This window comes from Phocoena sinus, chromosome 11 (assembly GCF_008692025.1).
Source record: "Phocoena sinus isolate mPhoSin1 chromosome 11, mPhoSin1.pri, whole genome shotgun sequence".
In the NCBI taxonomy this organism is placed as follows: domain Eukaryota; kingdom Metazoa; phylum Chordata; class Mammalia; order Artiodactyla; family Phocoenidae; genus Phocoena; species Phocoena sinus.
This window is the reverse complement of record NC_045773.1, coordinates 34,218,098-34,245,430: the sequence shown is the minus strand read 5'-3', so window position 1 is coordinate 34,245,430 and position 27,333 is coordinate 34,218,098. Positions and strand designations below refer to the sequence as shown.

The 27,333-nt window shown below is 42.6% G+C and overlaps 1 protein-coding gene across 1 annotated transcript in view; it reads left to right on the top strand.

The window, feature by feature from the left end:
- Positions 1-27,333, top strand: part of CACNA2D3 (calcium voltage-gated channel auxiliary subunit alpha2delta 3) — a 795,852-nt gene that overhangs the window by 713,529 nt on the left and 54,990 nt on the right. The window contains exons 30-34 of the mRNA XM_032649095.1: positions 5,845-5,907; positions 9,321-9,391; positions 21,689-21,764; positions 24,383-24,435; positions 26,135-26,190. Coding sequence (XP_032504986.1) covers positions 5,845-5,907; positions 9,321-9,391; positions 21,689-21,764; positions 24,383-24,435; positions 26,135-26,190 — 319 coding nt within the window. The remainder of the gene's footprint in view (positions 1-5,844; positions 5,908-9,320; positions 9,392-21,688; positions 21,765-24,382; positions 24,436-26,134; positions 26,191-27,333) is intronic.

The following is a 27,333-nucleotide window of genomic DNA, read 5'->3' as shown; positions in this document are numbered from 1 at the left end:
TTGAAAACTCAGAATGTTGCATTCTAGCATAATGCTTCCCTCCTACAACTCCCTTTCCCTCCCTCCTTTCTTTCTCTTTATCTCTCTTCCTCTCCCTCAATCTTGGGAGGAGGAATTTGAATTCCACACATGAGCAATAGAAGAAAAAAGATTACCACTGTCCTAAGTCTGTCCATCAGATTTAAGTTTTTACAGCATCCAATCCCATGTATCTTCTGCCCCACATTTTGGATCAAGCAGGTGTGAAGTGGCCTTTCACTTTGGCTTAGGCGGCCTTCCTCTCTCTGAGTCAGCCAAACCATTAGTCAATACATAAACTGGAACTTATAAATGATCACACAATCATATTCCTTCTGGTTACCACAGGGATTAAAGAAATCCTAACCAAACGTAATTCTAACTCAGAGAACATAGATTAGAAGTATATTTCCAAAAAGTAGGTGAAGCAAAGACAAGTAGAGAAATATAAAAGGGAGTCCAGGGTGAAGCTAAAGTACAAAATGCTCAGTCCCCGAAGATCTGGCTGCCAGTTTAAAAAAAAACATAATTGCTGTATGAGTTACTATCCAAAGAGTAAAAACTAATCAATCAGCTTTTCAGCAAAACCCCAATTTTTCCTGAACATCAGATCGAAAATAATCTTCCTGTAGGAAAGAGTACCCTATGATGTTTTATGATCAACACCCTTTCAGTAAGTTTGGGGATGCCATTCATAGGATAGTCAAGTGGCTTCAGACCTCTCCTCTGTCTTTGAGGCATTAATTGTCTTACTGGAGTGTTCAGCTCAAGACAACTCAGCTCAACAATAATATTGATTAACCAGTGTCACAAGGCCCTATGTTAAGCCCTTTACTTGTACAATTACTAATCCCTATTTGTGGTAAAGGAACTGAGGACGGTTGGTTAGTTGGGTGACTGGATGGATGGTTGGTTGGCTAGTGTGATTGATGGTGTTTTGGATAGTTGGGTTGGTTGATTGATTGGTTTCTAGTTGATTGGTTGGATGGATGGATGAATATTTGGTTGAATAATTTGATGAATAAAGTTAGAGGCAGTGTTCCTACAACCCACACCGCCTCTGTGCATTCTCATATATAGAAATAAGTGGAAATGGATCCCACTTAGACTTCAAAATACACAATATATATTAGTTGTTCAGTAACTGATTTCACAGGTGGTCTAGCATAGTGGTTAAAGGTATAGGCTGTGGAGTTAGAATAGCTTCAAACTGTGACTCTGACAGTAATAAGCCTTGCCTTTGTTTCCTCAACTATACAATGGGGGTAGAAACACCTACCTCACAGAGTAATGATGAAGATGAATGAGATAATATATGAAAACTGTATAGCACAGCTCCTGGCGAATGGTAAGCACTCAGTAAACATTAGCTATCAAACAAAAACGTCTGCAGAAGTGTTCTTCCCTTAGAGTAGTGGCTCACCTGAACCTAAAACCTCAGACGGCAACCACATATACACTTCGGGCAATGACAGTTTCCACTTGGGCATGCCTTCCTCACTACTAATGATCTCCTTTAGCAGCCATTGGGATGGACCCCCATTCAAATATCATTTTAAAAGTTCACACACTTTGAAAATTAAGCATGGAATTTGCTGGATTGCTAAACTTGATCTGATGCTCATTTTGCACTTTGAAACTATCATCCATTTCCCATTTTGACTCTAAATATTGGCTTCAGGCAAGCGGTTGACATCGTTTTAAATGGAAAAGCCAGGCCCCTTTCCATCCTTTCAGCAGACTCTTTCCACGTGTCATTCCCCTTTCATAGCTTTTAATTAAGTCTTTGAGGCCATGTCCCTCCACTCCCCGAACTGCCCTCGAGTGATCGGGTCCCCATTAAAAACAGCTGTGGGGGCTCATTAAGTTCACATGCTTCTGGCTTCTCCTCTGTACTGAAGACCTGGCCCAACTCCCACAGACTTATCAGACATGCTTTGCCTTGGATCCACTCCAGCCCCTCTGTCTCTCCCAACAATGGCCTCCCTGGGCCTTGGCTAGAGTGCCCTGGGCCAGTGGGTGGAGTCGGTATGGCCAGATGTCTTCCTGGCTTGTAGATACATCTTCATGGAGGGCCTGGCCATGGGCCTGACTGACGACTTTAAGGAGCTCCATTCCACCCAAGGCGAACGTTAACTTCAGAACCTAAGAGGCAGCCTCTCACACACTCACTCATTCCTTCAAGACACGTTTACTGAGCGCTCCTTATGTGCCTGGTACCTCCAACACCCGGGGAGTCAATGGGAAGCAGAGTCAGAAATAGCCCCTGTCCTCCAGAAGCCAACTGGTTAGTAGGGGAGATGAGTGCACACGCTTATCAGCTGACTTGCCTCCCCAGCCTCTTGCTATAAACTATGTAACAAGTTCCCTTTCTGAGAAACTCAATTTGCAGCAGTAGGGTACTTATAAAGAGGGCACACAGTAGGTAACCAATAAACATCATATGCTGAATAGACACAAGCACAAGTCCTTCAGGTACTCACGATGCACCTTGCTCTGTGCTCAGCAGTTTGTACTCACTGGCCTACTTAATCTTCTCACCACTCCTCTGAAATAGTTGTTGCTGTCTCCATCATTCAGATAAGGAAACTGAGACTGGGAGTATTAAAAGGCTTTGCTCAAGGTCACACTGATAGCAAGTGTCAAAGTCTCTGATTCTCAAGCTAGTGTCTTAGCCTCAGGTAACACAGGTAACCTTCCAGGTAACACAGGCATGGTGCTGTGTTTCTCACCCCCAAGTACACTTTCTCCACAGCTTTCCTTTCTATCTGTGACTGCCCAATTCCCATCATCTGGTTTGGGGCTCTAAACCTCAGATATCTACCTGACCTGCCCTTGTGGCCTGGAATAGGACTTCTCTGAGCAATATTGAGTCATCAAGTAGTTGAAGAAAGATACCTTTTTAAAAAAAGACAACTTCTCTCACCCACTCTGTCTTTGTCTCTGCATTTTTCAAACAACCTCATCTTTACATGTTTTGTCACAGGTGGCTGTGGAGTGGTTGCTTACAATATCTGTCAAAACTTAGAGCTCCTGGTTTCCCCAAGCCCTTCAGCCTGTCAGTCTACCCTTGGGACAGGGCTCTGGGCAGACTCCTTCTGAGAGATACAAAGTAGCATAGTAGAAAGTAGCATAGAGATACAAAGTAGCATAGTATCTAATTTGGGGCAGAAGTAGCATAGTGAGGGAAAGCTGAGAAAGTATCTCTTCTATTTACTTTTACTGGAGGAGGGAGTATGGAGAAGGTGATTGGCTATTTATTGTAAAGAGACAGAGAAAACAATTTATCAGACTGGAATCTGGCTAATTCTGTCCTGTTTCATAACCCAGTACCCTGCTCGCTTTACTCCAGTGGCCTTACTCCATTCCACCATACTTCCCGATAATTTAATCAAGGAAGGTCTGTTTATGAAGTCTTTACAGAGACTAAATATCCCTAACATAGCAATATTGTCTATAATGAAAACTAAATGACACCTTTCAGATTAAGGGACCCAGTTCTACATCAATGACACAGCATCCTGTGATTTTCTCAGTGATTTGTCAATCACGGTGTTGGCAATATCCGTTTCTTACTTTCCCCTCTGTGCCTTCCACACCAGAAGAGAGTAGGAGCAAAGGTGGATACCTGAGAAGTGAGTCTCCTAATGGCCAATCCAACCTTAATTCCACCCAGTGCTGGCCATTATAAGGAGCACAGAGGTCCTCATTTCCAAGAAATGAGGGTGGGGAAAGAAACAAACATTAATGGCAAATAATGAAACATTTCGTTGAAGCTTTGTCTCTAAATAAAGTGGAAATGGTGAAAATACATTTATTTTATTTAACAAATTTAAATTATAATTGCAGTCATACTCTAATTCTATAAACAAAGGACACATTTGGCTTGGGAGTAGGGAGTATAATATTTCTGATAAAATTATAAAAATCACAATGTAGAATCCTTCACTTTATATTTGATTTTCTCAGAGTGATCACAAGGAAGGTCAAATGTAGTGGAGTTTGATCAGTTTCCCCAGGAGCTTCTCTTAGTCCCTTGCTTTTGAAATCATTCTCTTCGGAAGCATCTTTCATGTTATCTGTGGTGATGTTTTCTTTCTTCATGTGTTACTTCTGACAGATACTAATGTGCCAACAGCTTCCTGTGTGATTGGAGCTGATCTCCAATATCACTTTCATGGACTTCATGAAATATTGCCTCTTTCCGAAGATTTCAGTTGATTTTATAATCTATTTGCTTTATACTGTCTAATATTTACAACATTAGATGAACAGAGATTGACCAAAGATATAGGTCTAATAGCAGCAATACCAGTTGGCTAGGGATGTTTGAGTAGGCACTCACTTTATAATTAGGGATAGAGGGTGAGTTATGATGACTTTGGATCTCTATGCAATTGCAAGGTTTTGGAGAGTCAGTATTTTAATATGGAGGCCACTTCTATGCTCAACATGTATGACTGAAAGGAGGTTAACCTCCCTTTGCATCAGGGTCTATATCTGCAAAATGACAATCAGGATCCTCAAATAAACAAGGGTATAGATTTGTCTAATATGACCCAATTAACTTAAAATTAAGCTTAACTCTGCATGTAGCTCGTGGCTGCCATATTGGACAGCAGAACTCTATGAGTGCTTTCATAGTGCTGTGTCCTAAAAAAGGAGAACGTTTGTCAAGACTACCACCAGGGACAAAGTAGTCTCCTTGCAGCTAAGAGCTTCTTTGAACAGCAAGAGTGTGACCAAGTCATTCATCTGGCCCCTTGGGATAACCAAGAGAAACGCTTGCTCACCAAAGCAGCCGACTCATTTCTGAAAGATGCTAGCAGGGCTTTTAGTTTTCTGCCGATTCTCCACCATTGCCTACTAATAAAGGATGCATCTTTCTGACTAACTTACTGCTATACTTTTGTGCCTCACTAAAATCGACTACACAGATAGGTAAATGTCCCAGAAAACACCAGCCCTGGCAGTGGTCTGGAGCTAGGGGAATTTAGCTCAGGGTAAAGATATGTTACAAATTAAATGTTGCAGTCGGTATGTAAAGCTGCAATAAATAGAAACTGAGTTACATCAAGGACGGAATTAAACCTTAAATTTAAACTCCACAGCACTGTAATTAAGACTTAGCCTGTAGCAAATCATTCACTTGAGATTAAAGTAGCATGGGGGAAGCAGAGGTTTGGGCTTACCTTGCTACAATTTATAAATCTGAGCTACCAAAAGCTAACAGCCCTGCCCCCAAATCCAACTCCCAATTAAAAACACAGTTTGAAAACCTTTAGGAGGCCTGAGGGGACCCTTTAACAGAAGTTCTGCCCCTTCCCTCCTGCCTAAGTCTATGAACAAATTAAAAAATATTACCTGGTCCCCTGATGGTCTTCTGAGCTGACACGGTGTTTTCATTAATACATCATTAAAGTAATGGCATTGTGCTGGCGTTTTGCTTTCAAAACAGGCTGTACTTCAACCACCATGAATACAGGCTCGGGGGCCTCTGGACACTTTGTTCCTGGGAAATATTATTCAGGTCATAAAAATTTTTAAAAAGGAAGATAAACTGTAATGCATAACTTTAAAATGTATATTCTTTTTATCCTAATCTGGGATGTTCAAGGCTTGCTTCGTGTTTTATTTTTGTTAATTAGTTTTGAAGAGTAAATGCTGGGGTTAGCTTAACCATAGCCTTAACTCCTAGAGCCAGCAGGCATTTCCAGTTCTCCCAAAACAGCCTAAAATAGGTGTCTCTCAGGTTGGAAGTATGTCATTTCGTGTAAAAGCAGTCTGAGAACCCAAAGTTGAAACTGTGGTGTTTTTATTTTCTAGACTGTGAACTGTTACCTCATAGACAATAATGGATTTATTCTGGTGTCTGAAGACTACACACAAGTGAGTGAGAAATTTCTACCTACTCAAAGTAAGGATCCCAGACTGTGCTTGGGTCTGGGGGAACAAATTATGGTGTTGAAACTTTGAGACATGATCTGTATTTAAGAGGTAATAGCAGGAGATTATAAAACCTTATTTCCATCCCTTTAAGAATGTCACAGCCTACTTCTCAGCAGGCCCCAAAGAGATTTTACCTCCGGAGAGGAGAGGTGGGGAGGGGTGCAGAGCCCAGGGTCTGCTCCCTCACTCATAAAATGTTCAATTTATGGAACTCTTTGCCTTGACATGGAGGTGCCTGAAAGAGTTTGGGCAATTTTAAGGAGGTTTCCTCCTTTTAATATTTTGATATTTTATCTTTATGTAATTTATATATACATACAAAGATATGTATGTATTTATGTATGCCAACATAATTATTCTTTATGGCTTTCTTTCTGGTTCTTACTTTTTAAAAATTAGTTATCTGAGCTCAAGGATTAACTTGGGTTCTCAACACAGGGGGACAGGAATCCACATATAGAGGAAGAATGTTTTTCATTTGATTGAGCTGTGTGCAGTACAGGGGCAGGAGGGAGAGATGGAAAGAAACCAAGCTAGGGCGCTCAGCAAAGAAAGCTCCGCTGATATTTGGAAATCAAAATAAGAGTTAAAATCAATAACATTGTAATAGAGAAACACGGGTTTCTCCTTTAAAACTTGGTGGCTGACAACTTTTTCTGCAATTAGAAATGAAATTAGCATGTTAAAAGAAAGTCAAATCCAGACAAGTTTAGCACTGAGGTGTAGTAAAGTAACACCAGAGGTGGAGGCGGATGGTTTCTGATGCAAGCTCTCTTCCTCAACTAGTTTTGGGATCTTGGGTGCATCACTTAACCCGCCAGGGACTCCTGGCGGACTCTATAAAAGGAGGATGGTTGACTAAAAGAGGCTTCTTCTAACTCTAATATTTGAGAATACTAGCATTTTATAATGAAGTCTCATTTAAATCTTTTAAAATATTTTAATAGTCAACGGTGCCAAAGACCCATTAATGCCTAATAAATTAATTGCCTTTAAGCATGACTCCTTAGTATCTAAGCTCAATGGCTTGTTAATTTGTGAACACGGGCTCCAGGTAACATGTGGAACTGTGCTTCAGTTTCCCCTCTTATCTATGAGAACACTGTGGGATTTTCTTTTTATCAATGTATTTATTTTATTATTTTATTTAATTTATTTATTGTTTCTGGCTGCGTTGGGTCTTCGTTGCTGCGTGCGGGCTTTCTCCGGTTGTGGCGAGCGGGGGCTACTCTTCGTGGCGGTGCGCGGGCTTCTCATTGTGGTGGCTTCTCTTGTTGCAGAGCGTGGGCTCTAGGGGCGCGGGCTTCAGTAGTTGTGGCACGTGGGCTCAGTAGTTGTGGTTCGTGGGCTCTAGAGCACAGGCTCAGTAGTTGTGGCACACGGGCTTAGCTGCTCCGCGACATACAGGATCTTCCCAGACCAGGGATCGAACCCATGTCCCCTGCACTGGCAGGCGGATTCTCAACCACTGCACCACCAGGGAAGCCCATGTTGTGAGATTTTAAATGCACCTTTGGTGGGTGACAGTTACACAGTTGAGACTCAAGCTGTGCATACACGGTCTCCTCAGATGCTGGACATCACTGGATGTTGGACAGTTGGTGGACATTGGATAGGAAAGGTGATCCCATGAAACAAGGCCAGTCTCTTGGGAGCAGGACCGGCCATAGGCCTATAGTAATATACCCATGTGTCTGGGAGGAGTGAGAAACCAAATCAGTCCCCTGTGAGGAGAAGCTCTGTCATCCTGCCGTAATCATGGAGGGCTGAGGGTGGGAACCTGATCCTGGGGGAGGAAGGACATGATGATGTCTTCCAGTGGTGATTCTTGGACCAACCAACAAAGTAAACCACTGAAATAGTGACCCTTTCCCAAGCCATGGCCACTACATGTGGGTCCTGATCCATGCTTCATTTCTGGATAGAATAGCCCAGGGAGCCTGTGGGCCTGCCCTGCCTCAGCTTGTTTGATGTCTGGTTTCCTGTACTCCAATTAGGCTAATTCTTCTTCAGCTTACAACCAGTTCCATTGATACTGGCATATTTACACACAAGAAATGCAAATGTCCTTCTTGCTCCCAGCGGCAGCACATACCCACAGAGTTTGCCAAATGTTCAAGTGTCCCTGGAGTGAAAAAGGCAATGCTTGACCTTCAGTCAGTGAAAATGTCATTTCCTTCTTTCCTCCTCTCTTTTCTGACTTTTTGGCGAAGTCTGTATGTGCCTTTCTGCCTGAAAACTCCTAGGAGCCTTGTTGAGGTCACTGCATTGTAATGGAATCAGGATTTAGTTAATATCATACAAAGCCTATGGAATTTATATAATTTGGGCTCTGAGTGTAATGCCGTCCACCCACCTCCACATAAGCTATAAATCCTCAGAGCACCCACAGTACAGATGGGGGTTCTCTACTGATCTACACTGGCCCCTTCCAGGGTGTTGGCAGAGGAAGGCTGTTGCTCCAAGCTCTGTTCTGCTGTATTGGATACACCCTCCCCCTTGGGACGCTGATGATAGTGGCTCCAGGAATCTGGAGGGATGCCCGAGGATGTTAATCCTTCCTTCCACCATTCAGAGTTGGCAAATCTCGGCCAGCACCAAGAACTGGACTTGCAGGAGCATCAGCCTGGCGCTGGGGAAGGACTGGTAGGCCTCCAGTGCCCTGAAGACAGCCCCAGAGCTGGGGTTGGCCATTGGAAGTCTGATTGGCCAAGCCTTCTTTTCGCAGGGCTGGACAGCTTCATTCTTGGTCAACATATTAACTGCCTATGGACAAAATGAGGATGTTCCTCAGAAAGTAATTTAGAGAAAGGACATATTCTCTGCTGTAGGAAATTTATAGAGCCGATGAAGAAGACTGCTATATATCCCTAAACAGGTCATTTAGGAATTATAAACAATTCTTTTTATTACTGCTTAGGAAGCCCTTTCACAGCCTGTTTCTGTCTGTATGAAGTAGTGTTTTAATCACAAGGGATTGAGAGCAGATTAATGCCTACTCCCTCCATCCAAGAGTAACGGTGCATGCGTGTGTGCATGTGTGTGCACACGTGTGCATGTGTGTTTTAATTACAACACTCAGCACGTGTTATGCAGTGTCACCCTTACCCCGCCCCCTCGCCCCTGCCATGTATTTGGAATATTCACATCTGCTTATTAGTTTGCTCTGTAATCCCATAACTTCTCATGACTATTAAGACCTTTTCCGCTGTTATGTAACAGTAGTCCTGAAAACCTGCTCTTTGCCCCTGTCAGCTCCAGGACACAGAGTGTGTCCGTTTTTATTTCTTCTCTGGTGTTTGGGCACATTATTTATCTACACTTCCTCATGGGTCTTCTTTTCTTCCCTGCAGACTGGAGACTTTTTTGGTGAGGTGGAGGGAGCTGTGATGAACAAATTGTTAACAATGGGCTCCTTTAAAAGGTAAGGGATTTTATGGTTCCTTGCGTCCCCCGAGAAAGTTTGCCTAAATAAAATAAAACAAACCAAGGTCAAATAAAGCAAGCCCAGACTTGACCCCATGACTGTGTTCATGCTCCAGAAGATCTTCTGAAATTCGATGCCTTTTGCATGAGTGTTAAGAGTCTCAGAAACTCAGCTCACAATGCATTCCCTGTTCCCTTAGCGTAGCATTTATTAGAGTCTGGTCCTGAAGTCAGAGCCTGCACTGGGAGGTGATTATGTTGGTCTGAAACAAGTGATTGCAGAGAAGTAGGAAGCATTTTCACCTGGTCAAAAGGAGGAGGAGGGTGTCTTGTCTCACACCGACAAACTGGGGCAGCTTGCTAGAAATCTGGAACTCAGGGATGGGAAGTGATGTTTAGAGGCTCGATATAATTTTAGAAAATCATGTAAAAGTTCACAAAACCTGCTCCCAGATGGAGGTAAGTTTAAATCTGTTGCTAGAATTGCTAAAATTGGTGGTAGGGACCACTCCATTGAGTTGTGAGGGCTCTTGTTGACCCTAAGTGAAGCTCGTATAGGATGATTTCCTCACAGCCCCGTGTCCCCCGTGGGCAAGCCAGCCACGCTTTTGGGAACATCAAAGCCAATGAGAAAGATCATCACCCTGCGAGATCAGGAGGCCAGTTTTGTCCCCCCAGGAGTCAACCTGTCTCCCTTCCCTTGGCCTCCCAGGGAGAATGGTGGTCTATTAGTGGTGCTTTCCTGGACATATATGATGCTGTTAAATATATGATATCAGGAAATGCAAGGATGGACCTAGGCTCACCTGTGAGAACTATTGCACATTGCTTGCCAGTGGGAAAGACAGTCCCCCGAATTTATTACCCCCCCCACCCCCCGCAGCTGAATGGCCAGGAAGTGTTAGCTCAGGAAATCAGACTTTTAAGCTAGTCAATAAGACCAACTGAGTGCTGTGCTGAAAGCAGGGAATTCAAAAATGATGACCCAATTTTTGAGATTCCGTAGCTTGTTTGTGCCAGAAACAAGGAAACAAGAAATGATATTTTTAAATGGCATGACTCCAGCACTTCTGCAATCTCTGACACACTTGCTCTCCAGCCTGCCTGAGTGTTCACCCCTGCTCGATTCCCTCTTTAAAATTCAAGTACGTTTTTTCCCTTCTTTTGCCAGGAGTCATTGTACATAAGCTTGAAAACTGGGCTTGGAGCTGGGCTCGGGTTGCTCTGCTGGACTGTCTGCCATCCAGGGCACCACTGGTTTCTTGTATCTTTATGTGGATATGTACATTTGTATTGTGTTAGCTTGTTTTCAACTTGGTGGGGGTAGGGAGAGACAAAAGAGGACGAATGAGCACACACATGTTTCTCATTTGAAAGCATATTTTTCAACTTTTTTAACAAAATGACTTTTTTTTTTCCTCTTCCCTCTTAGATATTCCTTTCAAACAGTTTGGTGGGAGAAAGAAAAAGGTTGTAGCAGAATTTTAAATTCCTAGACTTCTCCTTAATGTGGGTGAAATATAGTGGACATGAATGTAGAACTTTCACAAGAGTAGCTAGCATATTTGAGAAAAGAGGAGTGCTGGGACTCTCTACTAAATTTTAACAGCAACTGTTGTCATTTGGGAATTACTTGACAAACCTCCTAGGCTTCTTTGAAAGGCCCCCTCATGAGGCCAGGACAGCAATGAGAGTTTGGGTTTGGGAGTCAGATGGATTGGGTTCAAATCCAGGCTCTGACATTTACTAGCTGCATGACTTAGAATAAGTCATGTTACCTCCCCAAGCTTTGGTTTCCTTACGTGGAAAATGAAGATGATGATAATAATTACTTGCAAAGGTTGCTGTCAGAGTTAATGAGATAATAATAAGCATAAAGTTCTGACACGGTGCCTGGCATATATTAAGGGCTCAGTAATTGCTAGCTGCTGCTATGATTTTTGTTGTTGTGGATCTTTGACTTAGCTTTTTACTTGGCACCAGGTGATGCTTTTTTTTTAAATTTTACATTCACACATTTCGCAATGGGCTTCCCATGACACCTGGTGATGGGGTCTCCATCCAGTGTTGGGGTACTGAGGTCCTCCTGGAACTCAGACGTTCAAGCCCTTGCCCTTTCCAGCATGTTTACTCAGAAAATATGGTTGACAGTCCTTTTATTCAGAGCAGATCTGTATTTCAGAAGCACTGAAAGGATGCAGCCAAAAGTAACAGTGCCCTGGGACAGATGTCAGGCACCATGTTAAACTGTACCCCACCCCCAAACACAGGATACATAGAGGTTAAGTTGCTTTGGTGACATGGCTGAGCCCTGGTAAAGCTCAGGATCCATTCATGTAGCAGACATCTCATCTCAGCATATTGGACAGTGCATCCTGGCACAAAGTTTCTTAATTTGGTCTGCTTACACCCATTTCTAAAGAAACGCCTTTCATACACAAGAGCCCTACAAACCATCTTCTTCAGAAAGACAGAGCTCAAAGTAAAGAACACCATCTCCCTTTATCACCTCCCTTTTATCTCTCTCTCTCCAGTGGACCATAGTCACTGCCTCTCTCTCTAAAGCAAGGCGATGCTTGCCTACTTGGCATGGACTCTTTCCTTGATTGTTTTGGCCACTTACCTGGTGACCCGATGGCCATTCTACTTAGGTGCCGTCAGAGGGAAAGAACATCCACTTGTGCATCTACAGTGCCATGTGGGACGAAGGGAATTTGTGTGAACTGACTTGTGTGAACAAATTACCAACTTGAGGGAGCTTTGAGAAAGTTCTTCAGCAGCATGTGCAAACCATCTAAGAGGTGAAGTGGTCACTCTTGGTCACTTAGGCTGAGTCTCTGACTTGACTCTGTCCATCCAACTTACAGATGACATAGTGCCCAGGGCCAAATAACATACCAATAGCCTCAGCAATGTGAAAATAATGAAGGTAGCAGTGGCTACCTTCCCAGGGCACCTACCACATACCAGACCTAGGTTGCAACTGCAGATCTTACTTCTTGCAGTCCTTTGCAACAACTTGTGAGACAGGTATAAACAGGACCAGTGCAAAATGAAAATGTGGTGCCCCTTGCTCAAAAATTATTGAGAGTTTCAAGATGGCAACAGCAGAGCATTAAACAAAGCACGCAGCCCTTCTAAGTGCAGGGTTCTGTCCAGTTACACAGGCCACGTGCCCATGAAGCTGGATCTGGGTATATATATACCTATTTGATAGATGGAAATAATGGGGCTTGGAAAGGTTAAGAACTTGTCTCTGTGTAACGGAGCTGGATTCAAACATCCTGCAGTCTAAGCACAGGGAGAATTTTCTAGCCTCTCCCCTTTACCTGGTTCTATGTACAGTAACATTGTGTAGTGCATGGAATTTCCTTCAGTTTTGTTTGAGACAAAGTGAAGGATAGCCAAGGAGGATGTTGGCCCAGCAGTGACTTATGTGGGCAAACAGAACTTTCAGGATGGAGGTCAGCCGAGTGATAAGATCACCCAGATTTCTTTTAACTGAAGTTGATAAATTCTTAAACCAAAGCCATGTCCCCAGGCTTCACATATTTTCTCATAAGATACCATAAGATATTTTCTCATAAGATACCATATTCCAGGTCAGCTTTTTGTGTTTCAAACAGAGGACTTGAGATGCTTTTTTATTCTTACCATGGAAAGTAAATGGACTCCCTAAGTGGCCCTGACTCATTTAGGGCTTTTCATTTTAGCTGCTTTTCTCTTTTAACTCAAGTTCGTGTCCAGTAAAAGCCTTGTATTCATATTTCTCAAAAGCCACAGTCCATGGCTCTCCTTGCTGGCCTTGGCAGTGACTTTGCCCTTCTCACAATACTAAGAGAAAATCTAGTTTCAAAATATTTTTTATTATACAGTAATTCATTTATTTCACCACCCCTTCTTGCCCCCAGTGATGGAACTCAATGTCAAATATCCAGGGAAAAGTGAGAAAAAATATATATAGCTGGTCATAGCAGAGTCCAAGATTCCTGATAGGGCCTCTTTGATATACTGGACTTGAAATATGAAGACTTCAGGTTGAGCCTCAGAATGGCCACTGTGTGGCCGTGGACAGATTCCTCAGTTTCTCTGGGCCTCAGTTTCTTTGCCACCAAAATAGGAATTTTGGTGAGATGGGATTTTGTGAGAATCACCTGAAATAAGAGAAGTGAAAATGCTTTGCAAATTGCAAAGCTACTACAAATAGGAGGTAAGATTAGCTGTTGGATAAGAGCTCCAAATGTCTGAAATCTTTTTTTTTTTAATTTTCTTCTCTTCTTTTTTAAATCACTAATGATCCCCAAAAGGTAGTTACTGCACAGCAGTCATAGTGTTGGGCGTGGGCCTGTGGGCTTGGACTCAGCTAGCACCCCTGGAGAGCTCTTAAAACACACCCATGCTCCAGCTGTTCCCCAAGAGATTCATATTAGATTTGTCTGGGGACGGAGCCCAGGCATTTATGCTTCTTTTTTTTTTTTTTTTTTTTTTTTTTTTATGCTTTTTAAAAGCATCCATGTGATTCTCACGTGCAGTCAGGGTCAAGAAATACTAAGTTAAACGCACCAGGTGCCAGTCTCGGTGCTGCCCAACTTCGAACTTGCCTGACTTTTGACAACTTTAACTCCATAATTTCAGTTTTCTCTGTAGCAAAATGAAATTGAAAGAGTGATTTTCGTACCTGCAGTGAGGGTTAAGTGGAATAATGCATGCTTTTACCAAATATCCTTGTGGTTTCTGCCAAAGGGTCTTCCCTTGTTCTTTGTGTATTTAAGTAAGCTCGAGGAAGGAATGACCCATGGGGCACACCTGGCCCTTGACTTGCAGAGAAATGAACTGCCTGCTAATAATTTGTTTTTGCTTTGGGAACTACTGAGAATTCCTATCCCTCTTGGTTGTGTCTCTTCCGTTTTGTTCTGTTTTGTTTGTTTTATGTGCGTGGCGCAGCATGCCTGAGCTTCCACCCCTCCAAGGCCATTCGTATTTTCCCTGCGGGGCCTGGTGAACGTCCTCCTCACCTCACCCCCTACACATTCATTAACATAGTCAACTTGTGTAGAATTCCCTGTGGCGGCTCCTTCTAAATTGCCTTTCTAAAAAGGTGTCTCGTCAGGTAGGATTCAAGACTTGGACCATTTCTACCCCTGTCTCTATATGATGGAACTGCACTGGCTCCATGGCGGGTGACTGGAGCTTTCCCTGTCTTTGGTGATTGCGTTACATTTCAGCGAATGCCCTGGCCTTGGAATCCAGAGAGTGTCAGAGGAGAAGTCTGTTATGTTTGGATGGCTGCTCTAATACCGACTGTTCCACCGATGTCTAATACTCAACAACTCATGTAAGGAATGTAATGGCTTCTTGGCTTCCTGTTGACCTGACTGTGTCCACTGAAGTATGCTTTGTCAGAGGTGGCATTGAAGGGAACAAGAAGACGGATTGGCTTGGACAAGTGTGTTTCTGGGCCAAACTTTCTGGAATGCAGAAACATGGGGATTCCAATGGACTGCTTTTTAAAACCCTAAAGCTGCTGCTTGAGGATCCCCAATTACAACAATAACAATAGCCACCATCATCTACATCATAATAGCAGCAGGTCTCATTTATTGAATTATTGCAGTCTCATTATTGAATAATTGCAGTTGACCCTTGAACAACACGGGTTTGAACTGTGGGGGTCCACTTATACACGGATTTTTTAAATCGTAAATACTGAAGTGCTACACGGTCTGTGGTTGGTTGAATCTGTGGATATGGAACCGTGGGTATGAAGAAACTGTGTTTACAGAGGGCACATTGTACTCGGATTTTCGACTGCACGAGGGTCAGCTCCCTAACCCCTACACTGTTCAAGGGTCAACTGTACAGGCAAGGCATTATTCCAAGCAGTTTGCATGCATTACCTATCCTCATGGCAAATCCATGCAATACCTACTATCATTATTGCCATTTGACAAAAGAGGAACTGGAAGTGGAGGCTTCAAGTGTTTTAGTAACTTGTTCAAATTCACCCACAGTAGTGTGTGGGGAGATGGAATTTGAACTCGTGTCTCTTGGATTCTAGATTCTAGACCATGTTTTCCTGGTCACCACTCATCTTTTCCCATAGCTGGAGAAGACTAAAGTATTCTCTGCAGGGATATTTGTTCATATTCATGCTTGTTTTGCTTTGAGAGAAAGTAAAAGTCTTTCAAACTTGAAGTCCAATGTATTGGTTAGTAGTTGGTTCTACTAGAAATAATGGGAAATTCCAAAATAACAAAGTGTGAAAGAACATAGGAGTCTTTTTCTCTTTTATGAGAAGGAAGTCTGAAAATACTAGTTTGGGGGCCTCACGTTGTCATCATGGACACATGACCACATCTTTTTCATTCTTTACCTCCTTCTAAGTTGGCTTTTAAAGTCAAGATTACCTCATGATCCAAGATAGCTGCTGAGCTGCAGCCATTAGTTCTGCAAACTAGGCTGGAAGGAGGATTCTAGGAGGTCCAAGAGGCCAAGTAAAATTCCTTTTTAAAATTTCTTTCTTTATTTAAGTACTTACTCCCATACAATACTTTTGCTTCCATATAATACTGCTGCTTAATCACATGGCCTCACCTACCTACAAAAGAACCTGGGAAATGTGCATATCAAAAAGTCGGTGTTCTGCTCATTGCGAGAGGAGAATGACTGTCGGGAGACTATGATAGCCTCTGCCACATCCATCGTGCCCCAGTTTGCTTCAGACCACCCAAGTCCTCTAACTATTGAATCCTGCTTCCTGTGACATCCACTTTGAAACCCTTTCAGAGATGAGGCTATATTCCTAACTCCTAGTTTTCTCCACACCCCACATGCCCGTGCAGTCCTGAACACAAATGGTCATAGCCACCATCTAATGCATCTGTCAATGATGTCTGACCCCAGGCAATGACAGCAGGAGCACTCGATAACACCTGTTGGGTTTGACTAATAGTAATGACACTGGCAACACCAACATCCCTAGGTTCTAACATCCTGAGCCTCAGTTGTGTGCCCCACACTGTGCTAAGCGCAACTCAGGCATTACCATGCTGCAGTTGTTGTGAAATGTACACATGGCGCCAGGCATTTGGCAGAGCCCAAGGATGCTCCTCTAGCATCCAAGTTTCCTGCCTCAAGTGGGTTTTGCATTCACTCATTCCCCAAGCAGAATTTAGCTGTTTCCTTCTATATCTTACTCAAACAAAGAAGCAAAAGAAATTTAGCCTTTTCTACGTGGGATTAATCATTAATTGCATTTTCCCCTTCAGTTTAACACGGAAAGCTAATATTCATGGAAGGCGTAGTTGAATGGGCAGACAAGCCACTGGCTAGGTGCACCTACTAGGCACCTGTGCATGTTATCCTGTGCCCCAGGATTGAAGCAAATTTGGCTGGGAGAGCCACAGTGACTTCGCCTCCTGAGCCTTAGTTTCCTCTCCATGCCCTTGACATCAGAGATAATACTTGACTGGCAGAAAGTAATCGATTATTTCTTATTGTTACTGCTTTTATTACCTGGGTGAGATGTTGATGTGGCCAGTATCTGCGACTTTGTTTCTTTTTATAGTCTCAGCACCTGTTGATGAAAAGCATTTGGGGCTGATAGACTCTCTGCCTTAATCTATAGAATGAGTGAGGCTCCCCTCTCAGGGTTCTGCACTGGACCCTGAGTGGCCCCAATACCCTAGGTGCTGGGCTTCCAGCTGGTGCAGCCTTATGGCACTTATTCTCTTCTAATGATGGGTGCTCATTAACTAGATTTATTTTAGCGATTTTCCATCAGAGCGTTCAAAGGCAGCTTCAACTCACCACCTCTGCTGTGTTAGATGTGCTGTGTTGATCATAAAGAACAGTACAATCTCTGTAAGAAGAGATTGACCACCAAGGCAAAAAGGAGAGACGGGAGAGCTCCTTCTGGATCTACTATTAGTGTTCAGATGGAACAGACTGAGCTTTCCATTCTCCTGGCTGTCTAAGATGTATGAATGAGTAAACTTCCCATGGGTGACAATCCCTTTGTTTAGAATTTCCTGTGTTCTTGCTCCATGCCCTGACACTTGCAAGTTGAAAACTGCCCCAGAGAACACATTTTATAGCTCAACAAAGGATACATATTTTTACATGCTACCCTAGTGGGTCACTTTTGCTTCTCATACTTTTTGATTCAAAATTGCTTAAATATGTCCCTCGGCGGGTCTCTATGTCAGATGCCTCCCTGTCCTGTTTTAGGGCCATATTTGCAAACATTAAGCTGTTTCAAGACTGGTTTTGAGGCAGATTTTTAGCCAAAGTGAGTTAGAGTCGTTGCAGGTAATGTACCTGGCCTCATGGGCACAAAGTAGGTGTTTAATAAATGCTGGTCCCCACTGTTACTAATGAGCTTAAATTAGCTGAACTCATGCCTTTGAAATTCAACCTTCTAATTTTTAGAAGAAATCTTTTTCTTGGTCGTGATTTTTGTCTAGTTGGAAAAGAGAAGAATCAGCAAAATGGATTTAAGCAATTCCTAATGTCACGAGCCTGACACCCAAGGCTCTACCTAGTACAGGATACATAGGGTTGCCCATGCTTGGTTTGCATTGCTTTGGGTTTCTTCTTCAGAGACTGTATCTGCCTTCTGTCAAAGTTTCAAAGAGACCCATCTGGGGAGCACAGAGATGTTAATGATAAGGTCTCCCCAGCAGCCCGCGGTTGCCGTGGCCTGGTGGTGATGTCATGGGGATTAAGGCACGTTATCTGTAATAAGAATAAACTCCTGCTGCTGAGTGCAGCAGGGCAGCAGCAATCTTGGGCTGGGCACGAGACGCTCGGGGCTTATTTTAGACCCGAAAGAAAGCAGGCAATTATCATGTTCTTTAACTATAATCAGCCGAACAGGATACAGGTAGCCACAAAACGGAGTTATTTAAAACAGTAACAAAATCACTTCAAAAAGGGCGACAATCTGGAAGTCTCTCTTTCTGCAACATCTAGTTAAAGCTGCCTAAGCATGGAGAAGAGAGAGAAGGTTTGTTTTGTAACCTCCTCAGTGGCAATCAGATCAGGAAAGCTTATTTGTGAAATGAAAGGCAGGAACCCTGGCCTGGAAGCTGCCCTAGAGCAATTGAGTTTGGACCCAACAAGTAAACTGGAGCCTTTAAAAATGATCCCAGGAGAATCCTGAGCTTCCAGCCATCTGTTTGTCATGGTGGTTACCATGGCAAGGGGCTCTCACTAGCCTGGCCAGCTAGTCCAGCCTCATCTGGTGACCCCATCACAGCACCTCAGCTTGGGTTGGAAGTTGATTCTGGATATTGATTATAAGACCCTATCTTGGGTAGCATTCCCTGTGACATTCCAATAAGACTCTGGGATGGGGCACAGGGCTGAATTCTAAGCATTTCCTAGAACCTGCTACTGAGCAGAAGGCAGAGTGAGGTGGATTCAGCATGACCCCCATCTAATTCTGGCTCGGCCACTTGTTAGGTGTGTGAACTTGGGCACATCTTTAGGCTAGCCGAGACTTGGTTTGCCCCTGTGTGAAATGGGGATGATTAGAATCTCTCCTGTAGGAGCATGCTTAGAAGAGTACCTTACTCACAGTTGCTAAATAGACTTCAGTAGACATTAGCTGTTGTTACCCTGTCCTCAGCTGTGAAGCTCATGGACAGAAGTTGCCACATCACCTGCTGATAACCCCAGCATGACTTCTGAAGGTGTCTGTTACTTCAGCAAGAAGTGTGAATTTTACATTGCATCATATATGCCAACGAGCTAAGAAAACCAGGAGGCCTACCCATCCTCCAGCCAGCTGGGTGAAGCCTGAGTCAATTCCCAATGCATTTAACACCACCCGCATTAATTAATAATGGCAGTGAAAACCAGACTAGTAAGTTATAACAGCAGCTGCAGCCCTGCCTTCTGCTGAATGCTTCCTCTGTACTAGGCACTGTGCTAAAGGCAGTACATGTGTATAATCTCATTTAATCCTCACGACCACCCTATAAGGCAGCCATTATTCTCACTGTTTTACAGATGAGGAAACTGAGGCACAAAGAGGCTTAAAAAGAATTGTAATAAGTGGGTGAGTTAGGATTTGAGCTCAGGTCACTGACTTCAAAGCTAGCTTGCTAATCATTAAGTCACACTACCAGTCACTTGGGCCTTTGGGAATAGTGTAGCTTTAAGAGTCAAAAATCTAGCAAAGAACAAAATTAGGCCTTCTGTCATAACAAGGCTAGCACATTGCATAGTATATTTCAGTATACTTTCACATGACTGATTAGTTAAATCTGAGAACATCTCTGGAAGTCACGTTATAAATGAAAAAATAAAGCCTCAGAAGCAACCTGCTATTATAAATGGCAGAACCGACCTTTTAAGCCAAGGCCACACTGCATCCATGTCTACAAGACCCCAAACACACTCAAGTTCCACTCAACCCATGCTGCCTCTCACCAGCTCTGACCCAAATTCCAGCTGCAGAGATAGAGTTGGGCAGTAGGAAAAGGATAAAGCTAATGATAATTCTTGCCAAATCCTAGAAAGCCCTTCCGGGGCACCTGCCGAAATCCGCTGTTGAGGATGCAGACTGTGACGTGGTAGGCCAGTCAGGGGCCAATTAGACTTGTCCATCCTAGCCTGCTGTTGATTTTGTGGCTGAATTCGTGTCAGGGCTGTGTCAATGATGAGCGTTTCTGTGAGAAATTTGTTCAGGGAGTTCCCTGAGCCAGACACTTGGCTGGTTCATAGGCTTCATTTCTGTCTCAGTATACACTGGTTCTGCCTGCATCTGCTGGGAGGAAAAAAGCCAGAGGACAGTCAGCAAGACTAGAAATGTCCTGAAGAGGAAGGGGCTTTGGGGGACTTGCCAGGAGATTGTGTGACACTGGTACCCTCTAGGGCTTTGCTGCCTATAATGCCTGTGTGGTGCTGGTCAGGAGCTGGTTTCCATCTCAGTTTGGTCAAGTGGCCAGTTTTCTACTTGGTGCCCATAGATGCTCTTTGGTTTAATCCGTGTGTGTGATATCTCTAATTTATTGTCTAGAGGGGAAAGCCTTCACATCACATTTTGCAGTTGACCTCTTCAGTCTCAGCTGTGTCATCGACTATTCAAGATTCATGCAATCAGGCAATCATTCATGCATTCAACCTTTTAAATTGGAACACCTTCTCCATACTGGGTGCTGTGCTAGGTGTGAAACAGATCCAACCCCAGTCCTGCAGCATGGAACTTCTATTCTAGTGTACGTTTCCAGCACAGTGTTAAGTATGCTTCATATTACACACTGTATTATTTCAGAAAGATATTCCTGTAGGGAGAATTCCTTCCAGTCATTGAGAAGTTCATGTATTACAGTATTAACATGTCATCTGGCAGCTGTTAACATAGCTCAGGCTGGACTTTTAAGTCTCTCTCCTTTGGGGGGCCAGGAATAGTAGGAAGAGGAGCTTGGGGGAGGGACGAAATGCCCGTCTCCTTTGGGATAAATTGTTCGCTCCATCTAAAAGCTCTTAAGTTGCTGCTGGAAATTGCCATTCTTTTTTACTCTGTAAAGGTGTTAATAGGAAACTAAAATATCTGTAAAAATTATAAAGTAAAACATCTTTGCAAGTGAGTAAAGATCATAACTGGGAGGAGAGCTGTATTTTTATCACCAAGGGAGAAAAAGACGTCCATTTTCCTGTTTCATAAACTGCACTGTTTTCGAAAGCATACTTAGTAGTGAGTATACATATATTCACTACCATGGTGGTGGTAATGGAAGGGGGGTTAACAACCAATGAGCCAGCTGGTTTCCAACAAATTGTCAAAGTGCTGGCTTTATCTTGGTCCAAGCCTATTTCCTAGTGCTTAAAAGAGACAGAGGATCCTGCCATTTCTTAACTCAAAGTGGCCCTTCCCAGCTCTCCTTGACCTTGCAGACATGGTCCATGTGGATTTCATCAGGGGCCCAGAATTCAGTTTAAAAGAGCATCTTTCTTTGGAGTATCCTGGTCCATGCAAGTCATCGTTGTTCAAACCAAAATGACTATTTGGTCAAGTTGGGGGGTTTCTTCTCCCAGCCCTCCATCCCAACGGTACCTTTATTCCCTTTATTCTTTAAGTTCCAAGTGTGACATGACTGTGTCTGCAGTCCTGGACTTTGCTGTGTCCCTTGCTTGTCACCCTTGTTAGGCCTGCCTTGACTTGTGTTTGTCACTGCTGCACTGGCTGGTGGTGTTAGTGACTGTTCACCTTGCTGGTTGGTCCACAGCACCATTTGGTTCTCGTGTTTTCCCATTTAGTGAAGCTCCTTTCCATTCTCTTCTACAGAATTACCCTTTATGACTATCAAGCCATGTGCAGGGCCAACAAGGAGAGCAGCGATGGTGCCCATGGTCTACTGGATGTAAGTACAGTGCAGTCACTCAGAAAACAACTGCATGTTTTTGTCTGTCCCTGCATGTGAGCATATCTTTTTCTTTGGAGTCATCAAGTTTATCTGTTTCAAAACCATGAATATTTAAATGTGTCAAGTCAAGAAGATCACTTATGTTTAAACCCAAATCCAGTGATTGTGTGTATGATAAACAGGTCTAAAGTATTTGATGGATTAATGCAGCAACCCCCCATCCTTTTGATGGATAGAAAAGGGGAGAAGTTTTGTCAATTCCCTCATTCTCAAATAAAAGAGAATTTGGTTTGATTCAACAGAAACCTTCCTCTTAGTTTGTAACAGAGCTGTTAGCCTATGCCCAAATTCACATTTTGATCAGAGATTCTCTGCTCTAATCATGCTGCTGCTTTTAACATCATTTTCCCTGGAGCTGATTCCATCCATGATGTCACAGTTGAGGATCAATCAACATAGCTTTGTATCATTAGAAACTGGCTTTCAGATCACCAGAAATTAACTGTGACAATTTACCCCCAGTTTAAAAATATAATTTACAATGTGCAAGCAATATAAATTTGGTCACCAATAACTTGAAAACACAGAAAAAACAGTTACAGATACTTCAACATAGTCTGACATATGGGTATAAATATAACCCTTACATGTTATCATTTTGTAAATTCCAAAAAATCAACCTAAAATTTGATTTGAAGCACAAAATTTAAGAGCCGTTTTGGTTTTAAAATATAAATATACACCTTCTCATTTACAGATGTCAGATCTTGCGAGGGGATTATTTAAAAACCAAATATTTAACACGGTTCTCCTACACTAAGAGAGCAAGGAATGATTCTGAGCTGGAACATTTCTGAGAGGCAACTAGGAACTAAAAATGGGATGATTTGAAAAATACCACTTTTTAGTGAGAATCAATACATATTTCCAAACCCAGCTTCCCTAGCCTTAGCATGAGTATTTCCAGACTTAAAATGTTCCCAAGATATGTTTTTATCATTAGGCTTAAGAGCTCAATGGCTTTACCCTTCTGAATGCTAAGGTGCGTTAAAATTTTTTAATCCTGTATTTACATAATCCCTTTGTATACCCTGCATTGAGCCGGCATCTGGCAGGGAATGCTTGAGTATCCTCCTCCCACTGATGCAGCCAAGCCCCCCTCCACCCCCCCCACCCCCCACCCCGGCCCCGCCCCTGTGCCTCCCCCTCTTCCTTCTTTAATCCCTTTATTCATTCTCTCCTCCCACACTATGGAGGACCACTGAAATGTCACTACCCATCCTGGCAGGTACAAAGACACAAAACTGTCCTATGGTCTGACCTCCCTTGGTCCTTTTGAAAGAAAGATGGTTATTTTTCAAACCATAAGGAGTATAATGGCAGAACCACAGGATTGCATGGCTGCATTTGGTTTTAGGAAATAGTTAAAAGTTCACATCCTTATCTGACCCTGAAAGCCCTGTGATTCAGGGAATGATGAGGACACACTCAATCAGAGCAAGAGATTTAGTCTGAAATCTGGGTGGGCTGGGAGTAACCCCAGTGGATTGTTGTGTTCTGTACATTTGCTTACTGGCTTGAATAGGCAAGTTTTAAGAATGGTCAGGGGTAAATAAATTTGTCCTTGTTTTATTTGAAACTGGATAATCCTCCCATTCCTAGCTCTAGTCCTTATCATCAAAATGCTTAGGAGGTAGGATTAAGCAGCTGTCACGTCAGAAACCAGGATTGGGCATTTCAATTCCCTGCTACCTAAAGGCAACCACAGAAGGTTCTGAGATTTGTCTGGACCTGCAATTTGGGGCTCGGGCTTTGCCAACGTCATTACCTGTCTCTCAGATCCACCCACCGCTCACATATCTAGCATACCTAGGTACAAAGAACCGACTGAGGGGGAGACTTGGTATTTTCCAGAATTCAGGAAATTGAATTATCCACATAGGAAATATCACAGAGTAAACAATCCCACTGCTTTTTTTAATTAAAATATTCTGAAATAAAGATTAGCCCGTCAATGCCTTCTTTTATAGAGTGAAGGGGATTTTCTGCAAGGATAAAATCACATATTTATATGGTTATCATTTTTTTCAAGTCTGAATATGTAAGTGTGAGAAAACGCAGCTTAAATCCTACATAATTCATGGGCAGCATTAAAATCAAGCATGTGCAATTTTTGCTTATTTCAATGAATGACATACAGTGATGGAGAACAGGGAATCACCTTTCCAAGAGGCAGCCCTGTGAATTACCATTTGAAATTAGTTATATGATTCCAACTGCTCAGCATTAGGCTGCGAAATATTAGCCCCCAGAGAGTAAAGGTTTAAGCATCATTTGGTGAACTTCCTTTTTCCTCCCAGAGATAACCCCTGTATTAGATCATGTTTATTTTACTTGTAAATCACATCTCACTACAGGGGAGTTCAAAGTTTTAAAATGTTAGTTTTGGGATACAGTATCCAACCATTTTCTTCTTTCAGCTAGAGCTTCACTGTTTTCTGACATGATACCAATCTCTCTAGAAAAATAACATTGTCTTTTTGTAAAGCCTTAGGTTAAACTACAAATTTTGTGTGTGATACATTGTTTTTAATGAACTGAATTCTTCTCTTCAGCCTTATAATGCCTTCCTTGCTGCAATAAAATGGATAATGACAGAACTTGTCTTGTAAGTACAATTTGCTGCATGTTTAAAAAAGTATTATTGCTTATAAAAAAGTATTACTGCTTTTCTGTGTTAAAAAGTGAATTGGGAGACTCTGCTTCCAATAACCATTACATTCATAATACTCTGCGATAACCTGATTGAACATCTCGAAATATTGAATGTTGAGTCCCAAAAATTATCTTTTATTAAGCTGTTCATGGTCACTGCTCATGCCCTTATATCACCATTTAGCCAACTAACAGCTTGCAATACACAAACCACATTTATTTATTGTGGTTACTGTTAAATGTAACATAGATGTCTGGCTGTTCTTAACGCAGCCTGGGTGGGCTGTGGTCAGAAGAGCAAATTGCCAGGCTGTCCACTGTGCTCCTTTGGACGTCTTGGCATGTGCAGGCGTGGGGGCCTGTGCACTCATGGGTCAGGGGCTTTCTCAGGTGTGATTTAATTGTTTACCCTGTCAAATTACAGTCCTGCTGGATGCATCTGTGACTTAGGTCAGACTTGAAATGGCACAAAGATGAAAGGCTTGACTTCCAGATGAGATATTGGACACATTACAGAAACACTGTGTCACACAGAAAGGAGGAATTCCATGGACCAGCATGGAAACCAGATCATTCAAGCTGCACCAAACTCTCTTATTCTTATTTTCCCCATTAATGTTCCAGTTCTATGAGTTTAAGGCAGATTTCTTGCTATCTGATGAACAGACATTGTCTTCCTTATTGCTTCAATGTAACCTATGTTAACAAAGTTACAACTTCAAGTGGGGAGTAAGTTCTAAATGTACATAAGAATCAGAAAATACAGGTAATAGTGAGATTTTGATTGTGAGCTGCTAGAGGATAGCAGCCATGAGCCTGAGAAGGAAATGACTGAATTTTGATCTATTTCCATTTATTTAGAGGATGATTTATATTACTTTTGCATTCTTTACTAACAGTTGAGAAATTACGATTTTTGTGGAGTTGCACTGTGATATAATTTCATAAAATGGAGCTTGTTCTCTCTGTCCCCACCACCCTGCCCTACACACACACACACAACTGAATACATTTGTGTTACAGTGTAAATTTTGAAAACATCCTCTGTAGTGTAGATCATAGTCTAAGTAGAGAATATTCCATTTGTATTTCTGAACCAAGGCAGGGGAAGCCCTTTGGTTTTTTGTTTGTTTGTTTTTGCGATACGCGGGCCTCTCACTGTTGTGGCCTCTCCCGTTGCGGAGCACAGGCTCCAGACGCGCAGGCCCAGTGGCCCAGCCACTCCACGGCATGTGGGATCTTCCCAGACCAGGGCACGAACCCGTGTCCCCTGCATCGGCAGGCGGACTCTCAACCACTGCGCCACCAGGGAAGCCCAGGGAGAAGCCCTGTGAATGTTGACTTTTTACTATGGCCTCAGACTATAACAAGAAAACAATTTCTGCCTATAAAGAAGATATTTCTCAAAAGAGTCCCTGAGTCTAGGTGAACCTGATTTCAGGGTTTGGCTGGCATTGGTGATAAAATAGTCTTTCACAAGTAAGACAAAACCTAGTGAAAATTCAGTGGTACCTGAACCAAGCACCTTGATATCTCCAGATGATGATGTTATTCTTTCAAATGAGGTGAGTGATGCTGAATAACGCAGAATGTCACTTCATTTCAGGGTGTGGGTGACCAAGTAACACTGGACTTTTCCATTTCCTGTTTAGGTTCCTGGTGGAATTTAACCTCTGCAGTTGGTGGCACTCAGATATGACAGCTAAAGGTATGCAGCAACTGGCTTCTCTTTCCTTGCTCAGAGTGATGAACCCGGGGTTCACTGACTACTTTTCACCAGGGATGTGCTCATGGAAGACTACCCAGGACAAAGAAGTGATGATTTCTCCTCTCTGTCAGCAAAAGGCATCCTTTGTGCTAAGGGCAGCGCTGTTCAGTCTAACAAAAATTCCACAGGCTTCATTCAGCCCATGTTGAATGTACACTTTGACCTGTTTCCTTAACTAAGGCTTTGAGGTCATACACTGCACAGGAGAATTCTTCAAAAGCTAGTGGGCAGTGCTGAAATCTAAGGCTCATAGACACATTGCCTTTCTCAGGCTGAATGAATGGATAACCATTACCTTTTTACCATTACCTTCATAAAATATAAATCTGATCATATTACTTTCCCTGCTCAAAACTATCAATGATTTGAGCAGTAATTAGTAGAAAATATTAGAGGCCTGAGTTGTGGAGTTAGATTAGTATGGATTTGAATTCTGGCTCTGAGGTTGGCCTTTGTCAAGTTAGCTGATCTCCTCAAGCCTCAGTTTCCCCACAGTAGGCAAAGTAGAGAAAATAATAAAAAATATTTATCTCTTATCATTTGTGTGTATGTGTACATTTAATGGTAAGATAAATCATGATATATGCTGAGCATAGGACTGGAATATAGTAAGCCCTCAAAAATGGTAGCTGTAATTAATTCATGATAATGGTGATGATGATGTTGACTGTAAAAAAATGAAATATTGCCATTTGCAGAAGTATGGGTGGACCTAGATAACATTATACTTAGTAAAGTAAGTCAGACAGAGAAAGACAAATACTATACGATATCACTTATATGTGGAGTCTAAAAATAATACAAATGAATCTATATACAAAACAGAAAAAGACTCACAGACATAGGAAACAAACTTAACGGTTACCACAAAAAAATGACAGCCCCTTCACAGAAAGGCATAGGAAATACCTATGAAATTCAGTAATATAGCAAGAAAAACAATATGCAAAGTTGTATACACCCCCCAAAACCCCCCGGTGGTTGGGGAGAAGGAGGATGTAGAGTTAACTCAGATCAGCAGTCAGGCCAATGGGAAGTCACTAGGCAGGAACCAAAATAGGAAATAGGGAAACTTTCATGCAC